General features: G+C 39.3%; 2 protein-coding genes across 2 annotated transcripts in view; both read right to left on the bottom strand.

The window, feature by feature from the left end:
- Window positions 1-1759: 1759 nt before the first annotated feature.
- tp53i13 (tumor protein p53 inducible protein 13) lies at window positions 1760-11090 on the bottom strand. The gene is made up of 9 exons (XM_072691979.1): window positions 10495-11090; window positions 9482-9553; window positions 8826-8861; window positions 8539-8597; window positions 8315-8393; window positions 7156-7284; window positions 5497-5682; window positions 4727-5396; window positions 1760-3592 (listed from the first exon to the last, which is right to left on the bottom strand). Exons 1-9 carry the CDS (start codon window positions 10594-10596, stop codon window positions 3477-3479), a joined length of 1449 nt encoding a protein of 482 aa, XP_072548080.1. The 5' UTR covers window positions 10597-11090; the 3' UTR covers window positions 1760-3476.
- Window positions 11091-12616: 1526 nt separating this feature from the next.
- The window catches only part of taok1a (TAO kinase 1a), a 28921-nt gene continuing 21713 nt past the window's right edge, over window positions 12617-19824 (bottom strand). Inside the window, exon 20 of the mRNA XM_072691978.1 lies at window positions 12617-19089. Within this exon, the coding sequence (XP_072548079.1) occupies window positions 18556-19089 (534 nt within the window). The 3' untranslated portion in view covers window positions 12617-18555. The remainder of the gene's footprint in view (window positions 19090-19824) is intronic.

Raw genomic sequence — 19824 nt, 5'->3', positions numbered from 1 at the left:
TTTCTTCATGCATACGTATTGAATACATTTTCAGCTCTTTATCTGTAACTTTAGAAAATGTAAAAAATACATATAATTTAATATACAGGTCAAAGAATATCTCGACAGGAATGCTGAAATGAGATGTAATTACAGGCCTGTGTTTTTTTTTTGTAACTGTAAAATGCTGTCAAGGAGGCTAACTGGAAGATTAGTGGTGGCAGGGTGAATTCCATGCAATTTTACTTGATTTGGGGCAAGCATGCACTGTGAACACGCAGCTGACATGCAGGCACTCCAAAAACTTACTGCTTTTACCGATAATACATATAATGCAGTGGCCTATAATTAAAAGACACAGTGATGCTGACAGTTTACTAAACGACGCTGAAACATTATAAAAACAATATAAAGTGTTTTATAAAATTGCTTAATGAAGTTGCTTTATGAAACTGATGTTTCCATGCATGCCAAGCTTTGCCAGAGTTGCTTTGAGCAAAGTAAAATGAGAGCTTGTGTAATGGTATATGGTCTGTTCTTCGCCTCAGAGAGACCACAAGGGTCGTTAATTTACCTTCAAGCATCACCTGTTCCAACACATCTCAAACTAACTCGAAACTTGTTGAAAGCTCAGAGTCCGGATTGTTATAAATTCTCTCTGAACTGAAGTACACCAGGACTGGAATCAGAACAACAAGTGAGAGATTGTGCAAAGCGTATATGGCCAGTGTGCAATGTCTTATTATTCTCATGTGCTTCTTATTTGCTGCAAGGGTTTCACAATGCACAGCCTTAGGGCAATGATCCATAATTGGTGCAGTGTTTTTTATTTTGCCTCTGTTGCACAACACATACTGGTATCTTACAAGCAATATTTATCTGTGCACAAAAAAACACACCCACTACCACTTGCATAAGCAGTCGCAGATTACCACTGAAGTCCATGGACTTGTTTGTTTGAAATGGATGCTGTCCGCAGAGGATGAACACCTAAACAGGATGACACAGACTTCATCATTCTTGCTTCTGAATTTGTTGTCGTATTTTAAATACTGCTGCCGTGTTTCTGCATTTGCAGTTAAGTTTCTGAATCTGCCGCTGTTTCTGAATTTGCAGTTGAGTTTCTGAATCTGCCGCTGTGTTTCTGCATTTGCAGTTGAGTTTCTGAATCTGCCGCTGTTTCTGAAATTGCAGTTGAGTTTCTGAATCTGCCGCTGTTTCTGCATTTGCAGTTGAGTTTCTGAATCTGCCACTGTTTCTGAATTTGCAGTTGAGTTTCTGAATCTGCCACTGTTTCTGAATTTGCAGTTGAGTTTCTGAATTTGCAGTTGTTTCTGAATCTGCTGCCGTTTCTGAATTTGCAGTTGTTTCTGAATCTGCTGCCGTTTCTGAATTTGCAGTTGAGTTTCTGAATCTGCTGCCGTGTTTCTGCATTTGCAGTTGAGTTTCTGAATCTGCTGCTGTTTCTGTATTTGCAGTTGAGGTTCTGAATCTGCTGCTATGTTTCTGAATCTGCTGCTGTTTCTGCATTTGCAGTTGAGTTTCTGAATCTGCCGCTATGTTTCTGAATCTGCTGCTGTTTCTGAATTTGCAGTTGAGTTTATGAATCTGCCGCTGTTTCTGAATTTGCAGTTGAGTTTCTGAATCTGCCGCTATGTTTCTGAATTTGCAGTTGAGTTTCTAAATCTGCCGCTGTTTCTGAATTTGCTGCTGTTTCTTCTAAATGTACTGCCATGTTTTTGATTTGCAGTTGTATTCCAAAAAAAAAAAGCCAACTGTGTTCATAGTACAAAATATTGCATTTATCAAATTTAAGAGAAGACTCATGTGTATGCAAAATTAGAGCAATGAATACAAAGTCAGACAGTCATGTGAAACATTTGATGAAGATTACATCCATACTGAATAAACTGTGAGTACAGAGTTATGTGATTTCTACATTGCCATTACATTAAAATGGGCATTTGGTACAGAAACCTACAATGGAGAGCTAGGAGTCCAGACAATTAGACTCCAAATTCCAAAGTTTTGGACTCGGTTTGACACTTTGATGCATGTTCTTCCAATAGGGAAAACCAAGTGGAAAACAAAGTCAAATATAGAGAAAGAAAAAATATATATCAAACAACATTGCACATGTGAAAAAGCTGACAGAAGAGAATCAGGTAAACATAGACCTCAGATTAGCTAGACCATGTGAGCTGGTTAGTTTAGCTAAAGTTGGAAAATCAAATAACAGATGCCTGAATCTAAAGACCTGGGCTGGGTTTCCCAAAAGCATCTTCACAAACAGGATTCTTAAATGATCTAGCAAGTATCACTTTAAAGAACCTTCACTAAAAAGTTCTTCACACTCACACATGCCTATTACAAACATGGCTCTTTATGAAACCAAAACTGGTTCTTCTATGGCATCATTTAAAGAACTATTTAAAGCACTTTTATAATCTTATCACTTCCGGTTTTTGACAACTCAGCCCTGGTCTAAAAGCCTAAAACTATTTCTTTTCAGCACTAAAATAAAGTATAGATAGATTAATAAAATGACATCTATTTGAGGGGGATTTTTTGGTTAGTTTGGAAGTATATTAAAATGTTAAGATACCGTAATTCAAACTATCTACCATCGTAGCCTATGTACTTAATATTGTACCTTTTATTTTGCTTTATCTCCTTTCCTATGTCATGATTTTAGAATCAGAAATGAGTTGACTCCACAATTTGTGGAATCGAACAGCCTTATGTTTATGTTTGCACATTACCTATGATCATATAATCAGTCCATTTCAGGACTCTCTGCCACCATCTCCTGGTGAGTAGAGTTACTTCACTGTACAAAAACCTCTGAATACCTCACATTTGCACTACCAGTTTATACTCGCTTTTTGTAAATAAAGCTTTTCTGACAGGATTGTAAATGCATACTACCATGGACAGTGCACTGCACTGTATCAGTAACTGACAGTACACAGACAAAACCCCAAAACCCTGTGTTTTGGAAGAGTAAACCCAACCGACATCTTTCGTTAATACTTAAATAGTATACAAAAACTGGACTGGGTCCCTAAAGAGTCTCTTTCCTTACATTCAGTATGCTTTCATACACTTGACTATAAGTATAAGTAAAAAGTGAAGTAAAATTCAGAATAAAACTAAAAGACATACTGTGCTTTTATTTTGGCTTCGTCTCGTTTTGCAAACTGTTCAAAAACTACTTGTACCTTCAAAAATACCATGAAAAACAGCTGTTTGGTCAGGATTCAACATTAAATGCATTAAATACTTAAATAAAGTACATGCGTAAATTCAAGTCAGAATATTAATGGGTGTACATGCTTATGTAAAGGTGTTGTGAGGGATTTGTGGATCCTGCATTGTCTTCTGTTTGCTTACATATGTTAAACAGGGACCAGCAGTGCTGATAACATGTAAATGCAGACCCAAGTAGAGGCAGCGAAATAAGGATGTCCCACAGATTGTCAAAATCAGTAAGTGGGTCAGTCAGATTCATTGTCCGTGCTGGAATCAGGCAGCAGAGGGCACTCTTGTCTTCTGCTCTGGCTGGATCTCCTCTTCCTCCTGCCCACCATTTTCAGTCTCCTCCGAATAATATCTGCAACACAAATACCACTTGTTTTGCAGCTTTCTTTGGTAATTGAAGAAATCCTATACATTACATATTTTAATAATTAACAGGGAACTGAAACTGCAGCCTAGCTTATTTTTTCCCCCCTCAGTAATTAAAAAAATCTAACAGGCACCACATCTTTTTAACCAATGAAGTTCACAGCTTAATGTGCTTGGAGGAGAATGTCAAGTCTCCAGTTCTGTTACAGCAGTTAAGTGATCAGGTGGAGAATATATTATTTAAATAGTATTATTATGAATAACAACAACAACAACAACAACAACAACAACAATAATAAGAAGAACAACATTGAAAAAAAAAAACAATATATATTTTTTTTTATATAACAATATATATTTAGTTTTTTTTTTTGTTCTGGTTGGCACAACGCTGGAGCTGCAAGTTATCCTTTAGAATAATTCAGGGAATTTTGGATTTTTTTTTTTTAGATTGAAACATATTTAAATATTTAAATAATTTAAATATATTTATTGTTAATTTTATATAGTTTATAGTTGTTATAATTTTAAAATTATATATACACAGTAGAACATAGGAAAAGAACATTCCCAGCAAACATGTCCATGTGGGGTCTGCTACATGTCCATATGGGTAGCTCAACTAGGAACCAGAAAGTTTTGTCTATGGGTTCCATGTTGGCCGCATATATGGTTGCCCACCAGAGTCAGTGATGGGACCCGGAGGGGTTAAACATGGGCCCCATCTGGGTCATACACTGCACATGGGGCCTAGATGGGAACCATGTAAGATTCGACTATAAGGGTCGACTATAACTACATGCCCCCCTTGGGAAAGTCAACTGGGTCCCAATAAACTCATGTACAAACCCACTGAGAGCCCATACCCACCTGGAACCCACCTAGCCCATGTTCCACCCATGTGAGCCCCACTTGAGCATGTAGGCTGGGTTGTTAGCCTTTTTTTATTCTCTTTGGAACAAAGCAAAAGGAACTAGATTTGGTGTCTAATTCTCATTTTGTAAAGATCAACTGAAAAGCAATAAACCATTTCACCACATTTTAAGTCAGTTTCATTTATTTAGTTTTCTAAGCTGTTTCTGCTTAAAATCTGAGTGAATATATTTAAGTGAGTGCATACCTGCCACGCTCTCATAGTCCTGTTGGGTCTCGGGCCAGTACAGACTGGGTGGTGTGCGCCAGTTCCGGTACAGGCGTGTGTGGAGCACTGAGAGCGTGAGCAGCACTAAGAGAAAGCCCAGCGCCGCAGCGGCCCACACAGCCTCATCAGTTCGAGCTGTAGGCATCCTGTGGCCTCGCAGCGAGCCACCCAGCTTTGGAGCCGCTGTGTCTGGAGCGCCGCACTGACCTGGTACTCCACAGCCACCTCCACCTCCTTGCTCCTGTGTGTCGGTCTTAATGCGGTGCTTCCGAACTTCCAGCGCAGTTTTTTTGTGGGATGACACACCAGTGTCTGGGGACTGCATCACATTTTCCACTGCTAGGTCACCTTTAGTGTGGCCCTGCGATGGCTCTTTCGTTGTCTTTCTGTCTGTGGTTGTTGTCCTTTTTTCGGTCTCCACAGCAGTGTGGAGGGGAGGTGTGACAAGGCCACCATGAAGGCCTTCAGAGGGTGCCTGTTTTTCCTCAGTAACGTTCAGTGATTGTTTGTGTGTCGAGTTGTTGGAGCTGTTATGGGCAGGTCTTTCCTCATCACCCTTGTCAGACTGATGGGCTTCCCGGCTCCTTCTCGTTTTCACTGCAGTCTTCTCATATGCAGACAAAGCCTCCACACAGCATGCTCTCAGGGACTGTCAGACAGTGATAGAAAAGGGTAAAGACAGCCGTTTGTCTTTTAATGAGGGTACAGTTTAGAGTATTGTTGGTAGGAAATTATACCTGATTACTGACCTTTACAGTAGTGCCCAGCACTCTGTCCACAGGAGCTGCCTTTGTCAAATACAGGCTGTACTTTGGCCTTTGGCTTTCCTTGGTTTGCTTAAGGTTGAAGGAAGCTGTGTGCAACCAGTCACATACTCCTGGTGAGGTCACATGGGACATCTCTAGTGTACAACCCCAGGACACTAGGGCGAATGGCTTATGGAAAATGATAAGGGAATAGAAGTAAACAATCTGAGGAGCAACCACAGAGTTTCAACTCTACATAAACACAACAGATTTATTTTCTCAAAACAGAATAATTTGCTTTGTATAACAGGGGTGAAAAATACCAAGATTCTCTATAATATTAAAGCAACATTATGAAGCATTATGATTACATTTATGATTTAAAGTAACATTATGTAGCAATTGTACAGAACAGAATTGGTATGTCTTGCTCTTGGGCTTCCTCCACAGTCAGAAGGTGTCATTTCATACTATAATATATACAAACATGACAAAATAGCTAGTGGTGCTGAGCCTGCCTCACCAACTTACACAGTGCAGTAGTAGTGTTCCCAGTCCACAGTAACAACAATAGAGACAGTGTTCTCCATTTTCTCTATTACAAGTCAGTGTACCATTAACATGTTCCTAGCTGTCAAGTTAAAGTACAAATGCTACATAATGGTGCTTTAGAATAACAGCTTTAAAAGTATGCTGATGCTCCACTGAACGTAACTGGAAGAATGGCATCTCGGTCATTGCCATTCCGGACAGGAACGGTGCTACTGCACTATGAAACTTTGGTGGAGCTGCAAAAGACCTCTCGCGAGAGCTGTGTAACGCTGCCTAACCAGAGATATATTTGTGTACAATCCTTTATTATTACTCCACATAACCAGTCCCCAAGCTTCTTTACCTTCAGATGCCAGTTCTGTATCTCTCAACCTGTCAATAAATGCAAGTGTACTGCTGTCCATGAGGAGGTTCTCAAAGTGCGATTTGTATTTATGCCTGTGGTGTAAAAGTGAATTACACTCAGCAACTGTAGGGGGAGCCCAGGAGCAAGAGACACCAATTTTTGCATAATGCTGCTATAAAGCAACATTATGTAAAATATGCACCTTAAAATAACAGCTTTAGAATCATTCTGACGCTACACTGACTTGTAATAAGGAGGATCTCACAGAGCTACAAGAGAGCTGCAGGGCTGTGATGCAATTTGTATTTACCGTAGAGGTGTGATTTACACTCTCCTGTAGGGGGAGCCCAAGAGCACAAATACATATTCTCACATAATGCTTCTTTAAATCATATTACTCACTTTTTTGGCCAAAGTAAAATCCTCATGCTATTTTTCAAACAAGAAATGTATGCATGCATGTATATAGTATATTTACTATGGAAGCAGTAAAGTAAGTCTTACAAATAGTCTATCATGCTATACATACTTCCTAAATACTAAATTTTGAGGCAAAATAATTGAAATCAAGGGGAAATCTACATTGCCAGGATGCAGTGAATTGTTACCTACATCATCAAGACTTCTATTTCTCTCACATGAATAAATAAATTGAGGGTGCTCTTTGTTGGAAACAAACAGACTGAGTCATCCTCTGTGATTATGCAGACTTCAGGCAGGTGCACTGCAGTATCTGATGGTGGTGGTGTGAAGGAATGACTCACTCTGTGCTGGCTGAGCTGGGGGTGAGCTGTTAGGATGTAGTGATGAAGGCAGGAGTGGGCCATCGCTGCTAGGCCCCTGCGAGCATCCTCTGACGCACAAGGATGGTAAAGAAGCACTGTGGCGCCATCCTAAGGCAGGGGGAAACACTAATCACATCACTGCAAGTCTCGGTAATGTACTTAAAATTTGGGCTTGGAAGTTTAATATTAACTTCCATCTGATTGATTAGAATCGGTGGAACTTCAGATCATAAAGCACTATAAAAAACAAAAAAAACAAAAAACTACATGGACAAATGTGGCTCTTTCATTGTTTCTTCCAAAATCAAGAGTGTTAAACATGATTTTTAGTTATTTCATTATTAATTGTTATTTAATAGTATTATTACCTCAATTTCTCAATATTGATAAAATAAAGATCCATATGATTAAATATGTTTAAAAAGACAATGTTTGCATGAGGTGTCCTATTATATTTTTTACAGCCAGTAAAACACTGGAGATTGTTTTAGTTGTTACCATATAAAACCTGACCAGGAAACTTCATCAACCCACCGTGATTTTACATACATTATATGTGCACATATGTAAGTACATTTGAATAAATACATTCAGCTACTTTACGTTTTACAAGCACGCAGAGTTTGTCTAGTCCCTGTAAAGAAGTATTACTCAGATAAATAGGAGCCAATAAACATAAACCTACTGGCACCATGCTCAATGCCAGGTGTGGTCTAGAGGGGTACAAAGCAGTGGAACTGTGTTCTTTGGAATGCTGGTGCTCAAGCCAACTTTTGTTGAGGAGCTGAGGAGTTGGGGATGAGGTGGGGTGGTGATCATTCTTGTCACTGAATGCAATCAAATCCTTACAACAATGCTCCAAAACCTAGTAGAAAGCTTTCTCTGATTTCAAAAGGAATAATGAGCAGGTGTCCCAATACTTTTTCATCCATATTGTCTATGTGTAAGCCTTTAAATAACGACATCTCAGTCTAAACTCAAACATATAGGCAAACTCTGATCTAGATCAAATACCTACTGCTATTAACATATCCCTACAGAGCTATTGAGGCATGCCCCAACATGCTACTCTCCAGCTTGAACTAAAGAGGTACAACAGTGTGCTGGATTAGCAGAGCTTCACTTAAGTGTAGGTTACCTTCAGGTTGTTAAGCCAGCGCTGAGGGGGGCAGTAGAGGTACTCTCCACTCAGTGCTCCTACAGGCCGATGAGCCCCACTGTGAAAACACCAAAACCAACATAGTCATATAAAATGACCTCACTTTGAGAGCGGTGACTTTGTGACCACTCTTCTTCTGCAAATAACTCCCAGTATCTTAGTCATCAACGTGTGCTCCCACTGCAGTTAAGTAGAGGTCTTACCTGTTGGGGATGGTGTGATTGTACTTGATGGTCATATTCATGCAGATGTGCTCAGCTGGCTGGAGGAAATAAATAGTAACATGAGGTCATCAAGCCTGACTGATACACATTCAAACACTGTTTGTGTGAAACACTGTGATCTTGACCAGTGTTTCGTCTCATCCAGCAGTATTACTGTCAGTGTATCGTTCAGGAACAATAACTGCAGTGAGTGCAACTGCATAGTCAATTAAGCAGGATATCGCTGTGGGGCTGTTTAATTAATGCTGAAGTGGTGAGTATTTTACCTGTAGGGGATATTGGGTGGAAAGATCTGTAAGCCTCTGCAAAAAGGGGAGAGATAAACAATTAGGTAAATTTCCCATCACAGGGCAAAGTCCTTATAGACAAAAATAATCAACATTCTAGTACTGGGCAATAAGAAATAACATCTGTCCCATGATATGGACACGTGTTGTGATATTTTGTTGTTTTCAGTTGCAACAATATTTCTAATGATATATTCGATTAATAAAGAGCATCATATCAATAAAACAGCCACATTCTGCTTTGTATATTCTAATCTCCCCACTTTCCTCACAAACCTGAGGACCTTACAGTTCACTGCAGTGTATGAATTGATTGGGTGCTTCAAAAATGTTTGAAGCAAATTACCTACGTTTCCTTTGCTGTCGTTTTTGGAGAAGTAAACAGAAGCAGACAGTGAAATCCAAGACTGTGCTTTTATCACGGAGTAGCAAGGTAACTGATATTGTGAGGTTGTGAGATTAAGATATATATATTATATATATATATATATATATATATATATATATATATATATATATATATATATATATATATATATATATATTCTTCAGCACTACTTCATTAGAATTTATCAGCAAACCCCCCAATGCCTCCTTTGCCCCCCAGCCTTATCTATATGATAACAGGTGTTTACCGGAGTTGAGTCTGGCCACGGCTCTGGACACGAGAGCTCATCAGACTGAGGTAGGTCTGTCTCCAGCTTTGCCTTTGGAAAATAGACAATTTTATAAGCTCAAAAAGACATTCTGCAGTATCAATTAACCCATGAATGCCCACATCTGAAATTCTGTTCTGTTTAATCATTTTATTTATCATTTACAATTCACTGTTTTTAGTCACAAGGGAAAATTTATAAATCTAGCAATGAATCTGAACAAAAACAGACAATCAATCAATCTTTGACTTTTAGTAAAATTATAAAAATTACATGCAATAATTATAATAAAAAAATAATGAACATTGCTTGAATTATAAATATTTCTTATTTGAGTCCCCCTTGTGAGTCTTGTTTACTCCCAAAGTTTCTTCCTCCAGCTCTGAGGGAGGTTTTTCTGGCCACTATCACTGTTGGATTGTTCACTGGGGGTTTTAGATATTTCATGTCTTATGTTATTTCTTTTCTATTTTTCTAAATATTTCTATTTTCTATATTTTTTCTGTTTTTACTAATTATGTAGAGCTGCTTTGTGACGACAGTTGCTATACAAAGAAATGTGACTTGACCTGACTTGACTAGATGCCCCACTAAGTTATAGCTATACAAAACTTACACTTCAAATTTTGTAAAGTTTGTATTAAGTTGGCAATAAGGCAAAATGAATGTCTTTTTATGAGAAATTACACCATTATAACACTATACAACTGTGAGTACCATAATGCATTTGTACTGCGTTTATTTATACATTTATTTAGATCTTATTTTATTTATTGACTTACTCATTTCTGCTAGTTTTTGTTATTATTATGACTAATATCAATAATAATAATAATATTAATAATAATAATAATAATTGTGAGGAAGTATTTATAATCAGAGATCTAGGCTGAATTGGGCATGAATGGGTTAATGAGCTCTGTTCGATGCAGCAGTAAAACTCTGAGAAGGTGAAACTCAGTGGGATTTGGTCCACAGAGGTAAACTCATACCTTGCCATTGTCGCAGTCTTGACTCGCCCGTCTTGAGTGACAGTGCTTAATCAGACAGAGCCATGAAAGTCCCCACAACACGGCCACGACTCTGACCCTCATAGCTGTAGCTGTACATCCAAGGCAGCTGTCTGAGCCCCTCAAACCCTGAAGAAACTCTCTAATGAAGTTAGGCCTGCTGCTCCGACCTCTCCACCTACTGATGCTTGAAGCTTAGCACCGCGCTTCCTCCCTCGTAGACGCTTCTCTGGTTTTCCTACTACACAGGCATGGAAGTCATGGAAATCCATACTCTGCTCAGTCTCTCAGCTCAGCAGTTATTCAGGAGCACGAAGGTTTCACAGGACTAAAACACTCAACAGTAATAGGTGTGGGCTCCCTCTGTTGCCCACTATAAGGGCCCAGTAATGCGTACATGGGGCGCGCTGGTCAACGCGTGTACACTTTCAGACGTCGAGGCTGTACGCCACGGCACACGCGTCAGCCAGTCGCCTTAAAACATCAGTCTAAAACATCGCGAAAAGCTGTTCATTAACAGTAAGACTGCTGCTGAACTTCTCTGGAACTTATCAACCTACAACATGTCCGATCCACAGGTCCCGTCGTGACGTCATTGATAAATAAAGCTACTTTTTCTAATGAAGCATCCGGGAGGACAGATCTACAAGTCACATCAACACCACTGTTCCAGTGAGTACGATTTGTAGATCGTGTGTTTGGCTCACGTCATCGCTCTTAAAGAGACACGACCACATTTTACTTTCAGTCGTACGGTGGCTCATATAGACCATTACCAGAGTTTCTTGTATACGTACTCTGGGAGGTAATTTCCCAACAGCTGGTTTCTCAGTAAAGCTGGAAAAACGCGTTTTCGAGGAAATTCCAGTTTAGGAAAAGATTTCCCAGAATAGCAGTCTACTTAAGAGCAGAGTATTTACACAAACAGCATGTTATACTGAAGTTTGTCAACATCTCCTGTGCCTACCACTGTCTAACTACTGACTGTAGTCTAGTGCCAACACTAGTCGGTCACATCCCGTCAGTCCTGACAGCAAAACTGCCTGATCATTAGTTTTTACAAAATTATTATTTTTTAGAAATTAATCATTATTATCTATCAGCCTTCCTCAAATGTAAAAAAAGATTTAAAAAGAGTCTGAGGACAAAAATAATTTGTGTGAAATGACTGTTGTCAATAATGACGAACCAAAAATAACTGATACACAAAATAAGGAACCCATGCATGTGATAACATATTATACACAAGTTTATTATTTTTTTTATATTTTAAAAATAATAAAGCTGCTGATGAATCAGTTTTAGATCTCACAATTACAGAAGCGGTTTATAACTGCTGCCACACACATACAGATCACTGATTACAGTCTTTTATAAGACTAACCTTTTTCAACACACACAAACACAGTATTGACATCATTTAAGCCCAGCAGTTATTATTAGTTTGTATCAAAATGTCTTGATGAATACATAAATAGAAATGTTCCAAAATGACTTAATAAAATAATAAATGATAAATAGAATCAAATCTATTTACATTGACTCCCAAGTCAGGAAGTTAGAAAGGTTGACTTAAGTGGGGTTCTGTGACAGAAATAATACAACATATATATATATATATATATATATATATATATATATATATATATATATATATATATATATATATATATATATATATATATATATATATAAATAAACACACACACACACACACAAAGTCATCGGAATACTATGACCACCTACCTAATTGCAGGTATCCTTGGCCCATGCAGCACCACTGTTATGCACCCACTGTCACATAATATTATGTCCAAATATTATGACCACCCCAGATTTGGAATGAACAGACGGCACATGGCAGGGTTTGCTGCATGTGTATAAATAAGTGAGCCCACCAGCCAGTTGAAGCAGAGTGATGACTGATGATCAATAGGGCATTATTACCCATAACAGGGTACCAGGCGATGGGTGATAGCATCTGGAAAACCGAAGACATAGTTCCTTAATACTTTATCTGTATTTGCTTCAAGAAGTACTTCCCTTGAAACAAAATAATGATACATTATTCTCTGTCAATTCAAATAAACGACAGGACAAAGTGTTGTACTAAAATTATTTTATTACAGCCAATCCTCTCTCCATTGTCCAGTTGATATATATATCAACCCTATACAGTACAAGCAAAATATTTCAATAAACCCTAGATGTTTTTTTCTCTGATTCATGAATACTTTAATATAATCTCAAGCCATAATCTTTTTAGACATTCAATAACATGTTTCACAATCTATACATTTTGATACAGGTTACATATGAATTGTAGTGGTGACTCTCAGCCAGAAGACGATGAATACTGGCATTTACATATTTTTATTTTTTAATTTTTTTTAAAACAGAAATGCACCCCTTTCCTTCTTTGACTAGCCTCCACCTCCTCAACATTTTATTTCTTACACATTGGCAATGAGTGTTCTGGTCTATCAGATATGCTCATTTAAATAACCATTGCTGGTTTCACTGGAGAGGAGACAATGCAGTAGTGACTGGGCATGGCAGCACTGGGATGGCACAGTGTTTGACTGAAGGTGAAACCTTCAATACTAACGAAAAACAAGAAAATTATAAATGTCTACATTTCATACCTGTATTTCTTATAGACCAGTATTACGTACACCTCCCCCCATTCAGTCAGTAGGACAAAAGTTTAAAATGAGGCAAAAATAACATTTCTGATGAATCCATGTTTGATCCAAGTTGTTGTTGGTGTGCAGTAATCATCTGAGAAGAGGGAAGAAAAAAAAACGTCTCTCGCTAATGTCTCTTACCACACAGGTAAACACCAGGGGATTACCTTAACCAAATTTAAAGGGGCATTCCGGCTCATGCGCAGGTTACATAATATTCTGGAGCACAGCGCTGTATCCCTTGGCCTCACTGGTTTGACCAAATTCACACACGATTTTGTGTCCTATTATGCAAATACATCATACAGCCATAGGGAATCCACCCATAGTGATCAAAGGAAAGCACTGCTGTAGAGGCTAATAAATACAGGCATTAGCTATCTGACTGGAAAAGAAATTCTAAATTGCTTGCAGATTCTGAAAAGGTTACTCCTACCTTTAAGTTCCATCATTAGAAGGGGGTTTTCCTAGTCTTTAAACCAGAAAAAAGAGCTGGAGAAACTACTGTGGCACCCCTGCAGGAGGTAAGCAGGCTTGTTTACACCCAATGTAGCAATGGCTACGTTTTCATTTTGGCCAGAGTGCCACTTTAACGTGCTTCCCACGTTTGTCAGGACTGTAGCCTTTACTGCTGGGAGAGGTTAAACTGAAGACTTTAGCCATAGCTTTAACATTCACCACTTTCCTGCATATGGTGCCTATATTTACCATAGAGCACAGTGGAAGCATTATAGTCAGAAACATTCATTTGAGTTGCTTAAATCATAAACACAATGGAGAAGGATGTATGAAGCTAAGAGGAGAACGGCGAGTGCAGAAGCACCGCTGTGAGGCAACGTCTAAGCTCTTTAATGGAACTGGGTGAACAGAAAGTGTGTTGGAGGTGCAGTGTAAACACACACAAGTCCCTGAAGTCCAACTCGGAGGCCCCTCAGCGCAACTCTCCACTTGCGCAAAGCTAGATCAAACAGTTCATATCTATCAGCATCGCTTTCTTTCTTTCTTTCTTTCTATGGGAGAGGTTTCACATAGATGACTGTTTAAACTCTTAAATGTACAATATGAACACTCCACACTCCAACTGTGTGGATTACGCATCTTCAGTATTAGTTCAATAAACTATATCAATAAACAGGTTTCTGTTCTTTTCGAGGGGGATACCTTTTGGTATGAGGGGTTTAGAGCATAAGCTGACCATTTAAAACTAACCGCCAGTGCCTCGTCTCATTTGTCTTGCTTTGAGAGAGTGAGAGACAGCATTCTGCTTTACTCACAAGTGCACAACAGCAAAACAAATAACAAGAAAACAAAAACAAAAACACAAAACACGTCCATTATAATCCACTTTAAACTCCATCAGGACGAACTCAGTCAGTTCCTGCTGCTTCCAAACGAGCTCCTCGCAGTCACAGTGATGTAAACGAAACCCTTTGGAGGTTTGGCTGATTTGGAGGACGTTTTTCCTGGAAACAGACTTCTAAAAAGTGAGTTCACGCAATCCATTAGCTCGCACACTGGATCCAGGCAGAGCTCGGTTTAGAGTAATGCCAGAGTAGCAGATGAAGAGGAGGACAGGTAGGAGGTCAGAGAGAGAAAGGAATGACAGGGGCATCAGCAACACCACTCATGTAACCAAAGCTCCACACCCTGTAACCTGCTTTACCAAGAATAAGCAGAAAATGTGGGGATAAAGCAAGAAGAGCTTTCCTTGCCATTCTCAAAAAGAATTCTTCTCAAGTACTTACTCACGGCCAAAGCTTCTCACAAACAACATTCGAAGCATTTCATCTCCATTTTGTGACGGTTTGCTTTTTTGGTAATTACTTTTGGGACAAAAAAAACAAACAAAATAAAATAAAACACCAGACTCAAATGTAAACTACCAATTCATCCACCTCTGATTTTTCTGAACAGTGTTCAGTTCAGTTACCATACAGATCTGCCCGTCTGCATTGCTTTGCCTGCTGCCATGGCCATAATGACTAAGCAGAACTAATAAGAAATCTGTGCGTTTAAACCGTGTGTTGAAGCCCAGTTTTCCTGGGCTGCGCCTGAATTGTTGAATTAAGCCCCGTCCACACATACCCAAACATAAAAACAGCGTTTTGGCCTTCATCCAAATTAAAAACCCTACACGTCTAGATTTCAGATTTTGACTAATCATTGAACATAAAATGTACTGTTCTATTACAGATATAAGAGCCTATTTAGATTCAGAATCTGTAATTTCATGACTTGCACAATACATTACACAGGGAGTAGTGTGTAAGCCTGTGTTATCTTTCTTCTTCATGATGTTTTGATGCTTCTCTATACGAGTGACTCATGCAAGCGTTTTCCCTGTCTGTGTGGACGAAAAATTTATTTTATAATTTATTTTATTTTAATTTAAAAAAAGGGAGAGAAATCTCCCTTTTTAAAAAAAAAAAAAAGGTCCAGTCTGTGACATGAAAACAACATGGAGGAGCGCTCAAACAGATATCTGAGCAACTCAAGCAGCTTATATTCTCATACATTAATGGTAATCAAAATAAACATGTTCAAAACATTGTGATACTGATTTGAACTTCTATCGCCCAGCCCTAGCTAGACTCTGGCCTTCGCTTCTCCACCCCTGACTCAGACTGTAGTCCAGTCCAGTTTCGTGTAAAACTACAGCCATGCTTATTTTTCTTAGTTTGAGACCAGCACCGCTGATCAGTTGCCACAACACAAAACACCAAACAAATAAACTTTATTTATATGTTAAAACATTTATATTTATATACTTGAGCATGTTTAAATGGAGATATTTGGACTTAATAATAATACCATACTTTAAACAAAATACTACTTTCACAGCCATACCTTTATGTAAGTACGGCTTCTCTGGACTGATATTTTATTTATATTATATTTAGGAAAGCAGATATAAAAAAAGTTAAATTATTCAGACGCAGCCCTAGGTTCGTACTTTAGAGCAGTGGTTGTCAAAGCGCTCCTCAGACCCCTCACCAAACAGTACATTTCTGCTCTTTCCACATGTGTTGAGACAGACTCGGATAAATCAAAAGTCTTAGGGCTGGGAATCTGAGGTCATATCGATTAAAACCTTGACATCTAAGTCTTAAACGCTTATTCTTTTGTTCAGAACATATTATTTGGCTACTGCAGCAACACATACAGATTGCTCAGAAGTTAACGTACCTGTATTTGGCAACAGTTGGAAATAGTTTTTCCATTTGAACATTTGTGTCACACCATTTAGCATCCCCTCCGACTGCAGTCCCGTTCAGGACAGTATTTGTAATTCTGACTCACTCAACACAAAGTACGTACATACAGTACAAAAAGTGCTCCTGCTAGGCAGCTTTTAATGAAGGCACTGCAAACCACAGTCTACGCTCTCCAACGTGTAATAGAATACGGCGGTAAAACAGCCTAAATTTAAGTAAACACACCTGCTCTACTCCATCGAAACAACCTGTTCTAGCATGACACATCAGGTTGCGTATGTAAGACCTCACATTTTTCATACATCTTATGAGCCAGTTCACTCACTGAACGAGGTACGACTTACACTGGTATAAAACATTCAGACCCAAGCATGCATGTACTGTACATTTAAATACATGTATGCACTAAAAGGCACGTACCTGATCTCTTTGGCTAAATACACTGCTAACTGAAATGGCAAGGCATAAAAAATAAAAAAAAAATACAAAGCAAAAGCGGTCACTAAAAATATAAAACTAACACGAGCGCAATATAATGCGGACAGTATAACACTATCACTGGCTTGTAGGGGGAAACACATCACTTTAGGAACATTTAACTACTTTCTAAAACACTGACAGTGCTTGAAAACACCAACACTGACAAAACTGTCCTCTACATCACCTTCCATAAATACTGTGGTATTTAACACAGAACATACCACAAAACTAAGCTAGTCTCCTCAACTACACTGGTAAAATTAAAGGTGCTTCAAACGGTTCTTGGATCAAGGACCTAGAAGAACCACTTGTAGTTCCATTAGGAAACGTAGGCCTCATTCACCAATATCTTCCTAAAGAAGTCCTAACAGAAAGTCGATGTCAGATTAATAATGCTTTTTCAAACTGCAGAATTGTTCACAGCTCTGCTCTTATAATGATGGCTCACACATAAAACATATAAATTAAACAAATGCCAAATAAGAAAACCTTGGTGGATGTCAGAATCTTTGTTTAAAAAAACAACAAATAAATAAATAAATAAGTTTGAATGTTTGAGAGTATGAAAATCCTTGGTAAAGAACCTTTACATCAATAGGTTCTCATGTGGCATCACTTTAGAGAAAAAGAACCATTTGTAGCACCCTAACTGTTAAGAGCAGCAACCTATAAAAATAAAAAAAGAGGGGAAGAGGGGAGGGTTGCTCATTTTCATCCAATCATACATTCTTAAAATCTCAACTACTAAAAATCATAAATTCGCAACAATATTTAAAACCTCTGGCAGTATGAAGTGCATAAAATGGCACACCTATTACATGGGCAGACTGCAGTCACCGTTAACTCACTTCATTTTTGGGACATAACAGCAGGCTGGCAATGAGGCAGCACAGGAACTGTGGCAACTGTAAGTCAGGTTTAGTTTGGCTGGAATATAGTACATCATCGCTGACATGCAAAAACTTTGTAGCTCCAAGTCATTTTGGAGTTTTCTGTTGGTTCATTCATTAAACGAAATTGACACAATGTAAAGAACAACTGCCAAATCCACATTATTTCACAGTGGCCAAAATAGAGAGACAAGGGTTTTGCATGACAGCGAAGATATGGTAACCTCTTCAGTTTACACCATTCTTCCCTTATTCTTTAAAACCATCAACTCAAAGTACTGAAGTTGAAACAATAACAGAAGGTTTTTGTATAAAACACGCTGTACATGTGTTTTAGTCATTAGTGGGAACTGTAGACAGTTAAAGGAACTCAAAGGAGTCACAGTGACTAAGCATTAAGTGAGCAGAGCAGTGTTACAGAAACAGGCATACTCTAGCTCTGCATGTGGGCCAATCAATTGCCATGCAGAGGCAGAATAGCTATTGACCTGAGCAACAGTTATCCATACCTCTTATATCTCATAACTGCATGATAAAGAGGGGGAGGAAGAAAGGATGGGAAGAAAGGATGGGAAGGGATGAGCCTAGGAGAGTGCAGTTCAGCTGATTCTTTATGCCTAGCTGCTTTACGCCCCCTGACCCATTTGCGTGATAGTGTGAGAGAGAGGGAGTGAGAGCGAGCGAGAGAGAGCGAGAGAGAGCGAGAGAGAGAGAGAGAGAGAGAGAGAGAGAGCGCGCGAGCGAGAGGGGCTGGCACGGTTATTACGGTATCTATGTGTAGGACAAGTGGGAGCCATTGGATATCTGAGAGGTGATGCTGGTGCTCCTGCTCATGCTCTGCTCGCTGTGCCCCCCTGAGGTGGTCCTCCTCAGGACCTGGGGGCTGTTCCGCATGCCCACACTCCCGCTGCTCTTTGGCAGTGCCCCCAGTGGGCTTGCGGATGTGTGGTTCCACTGCAGAGGTCCCACTCCAGGGACGACGGAGCCCCAGCTCTGCTGGCCAGGTGTTCCTCCATGACCTGAGTAGTAGTGGTGGCCGGAGGCTGAGCTGCTGCTGCTGCTGCTCCAGTGGGAACCCTGTGAAGTGGCTGTGTGACCCTGGGCCTGCTGCGGGGCCCAGCTGGCCGGTGCTCCGGGGAAACTGTGACTCAGACCCTCGGGGGAAATGTTGGCCAACACCATGTTGCTGAAGCCAAGACGCATGCTCTCAGAGTCGAAGGCCTCAATCTCTCTGGCCTGACGCTCCAGCAGGCTGCGGATGCGCTCAGAGCGGTCGTTCTGCAGAGCCAACATCTCTTCTTCAATCTGCGGGACGTAGAGATTATTACACTCTTGTTCTGTTTCAACATGTTATGCACTTAACGCAGGCAGCATTAGGTCAGTCAACAAAACAGGTGAGGAAAAACATTATCAGCATAATGTAAAAAGCTTGTATCTATAAAAAGGACAACTTTACAGAAAGAAAAAAAAAATACTTTAACTAGTGGTGTATTCATAATGAAACTTTGATATAGTGTTAAGACAACAGACAGACTCAAAGTATGTCAATAAGAGGGAAAAAAACTGAAGAAAAAATGAAGATATATATTTAGATATAAATAGGGGTGTAATGGTACACTTGTAAAATTACTGTATTTACCCTAACAGTGTATACCGTGTAGTCTCCCTACAACGGTGTGCACCAGACATCCTTACCCTGCCGTTTCAGTACAAATACAGGTATCGTTACGGCAATATTTAACAATATACATTATCCAGTGTGGCATTCAGTACCAAATTTCAACATCAAAGTAGTCCAGATTAGAATCTAAGAATCTGTCAATAAGTCAATAAGCATGCTTGGTACAAAAGCCAGACGGAATCCATGGCGGTGTCCAAGACTGTGCCCTATTTATTATTAAGTGCACTACTTTGAGGTTCTGCCAAAATATTCAGCAGGTACACCAGCAGGTATGGAATATCCATAACTCATTGCATCAGAAGTCATCAGCACTCATTGGCATCAGAAGTCACCAGGATTCAGCTTACGTATAGATTAGT

This window comes from Salminus brasiliensis, chromosome 11 (assembly GCF_030463535.1).
Source record: "Salminus brasiliensis chromosome 11, fSalBra1.hap2, whole genome shotgun sequence".
NCBI classification, from domain to species: domain Eukaryota; kingdom Metazoa; phylum Chordata; class Actinopteri; order Characiformes; family Bryconidae; genus Salminus; species Salminus brasiliensis.
The sequence above is the reverse complement of the archived record's forward strand: the minus strand, read 5'-3'. Positions and strand labels throughout refer to the sequence as shown.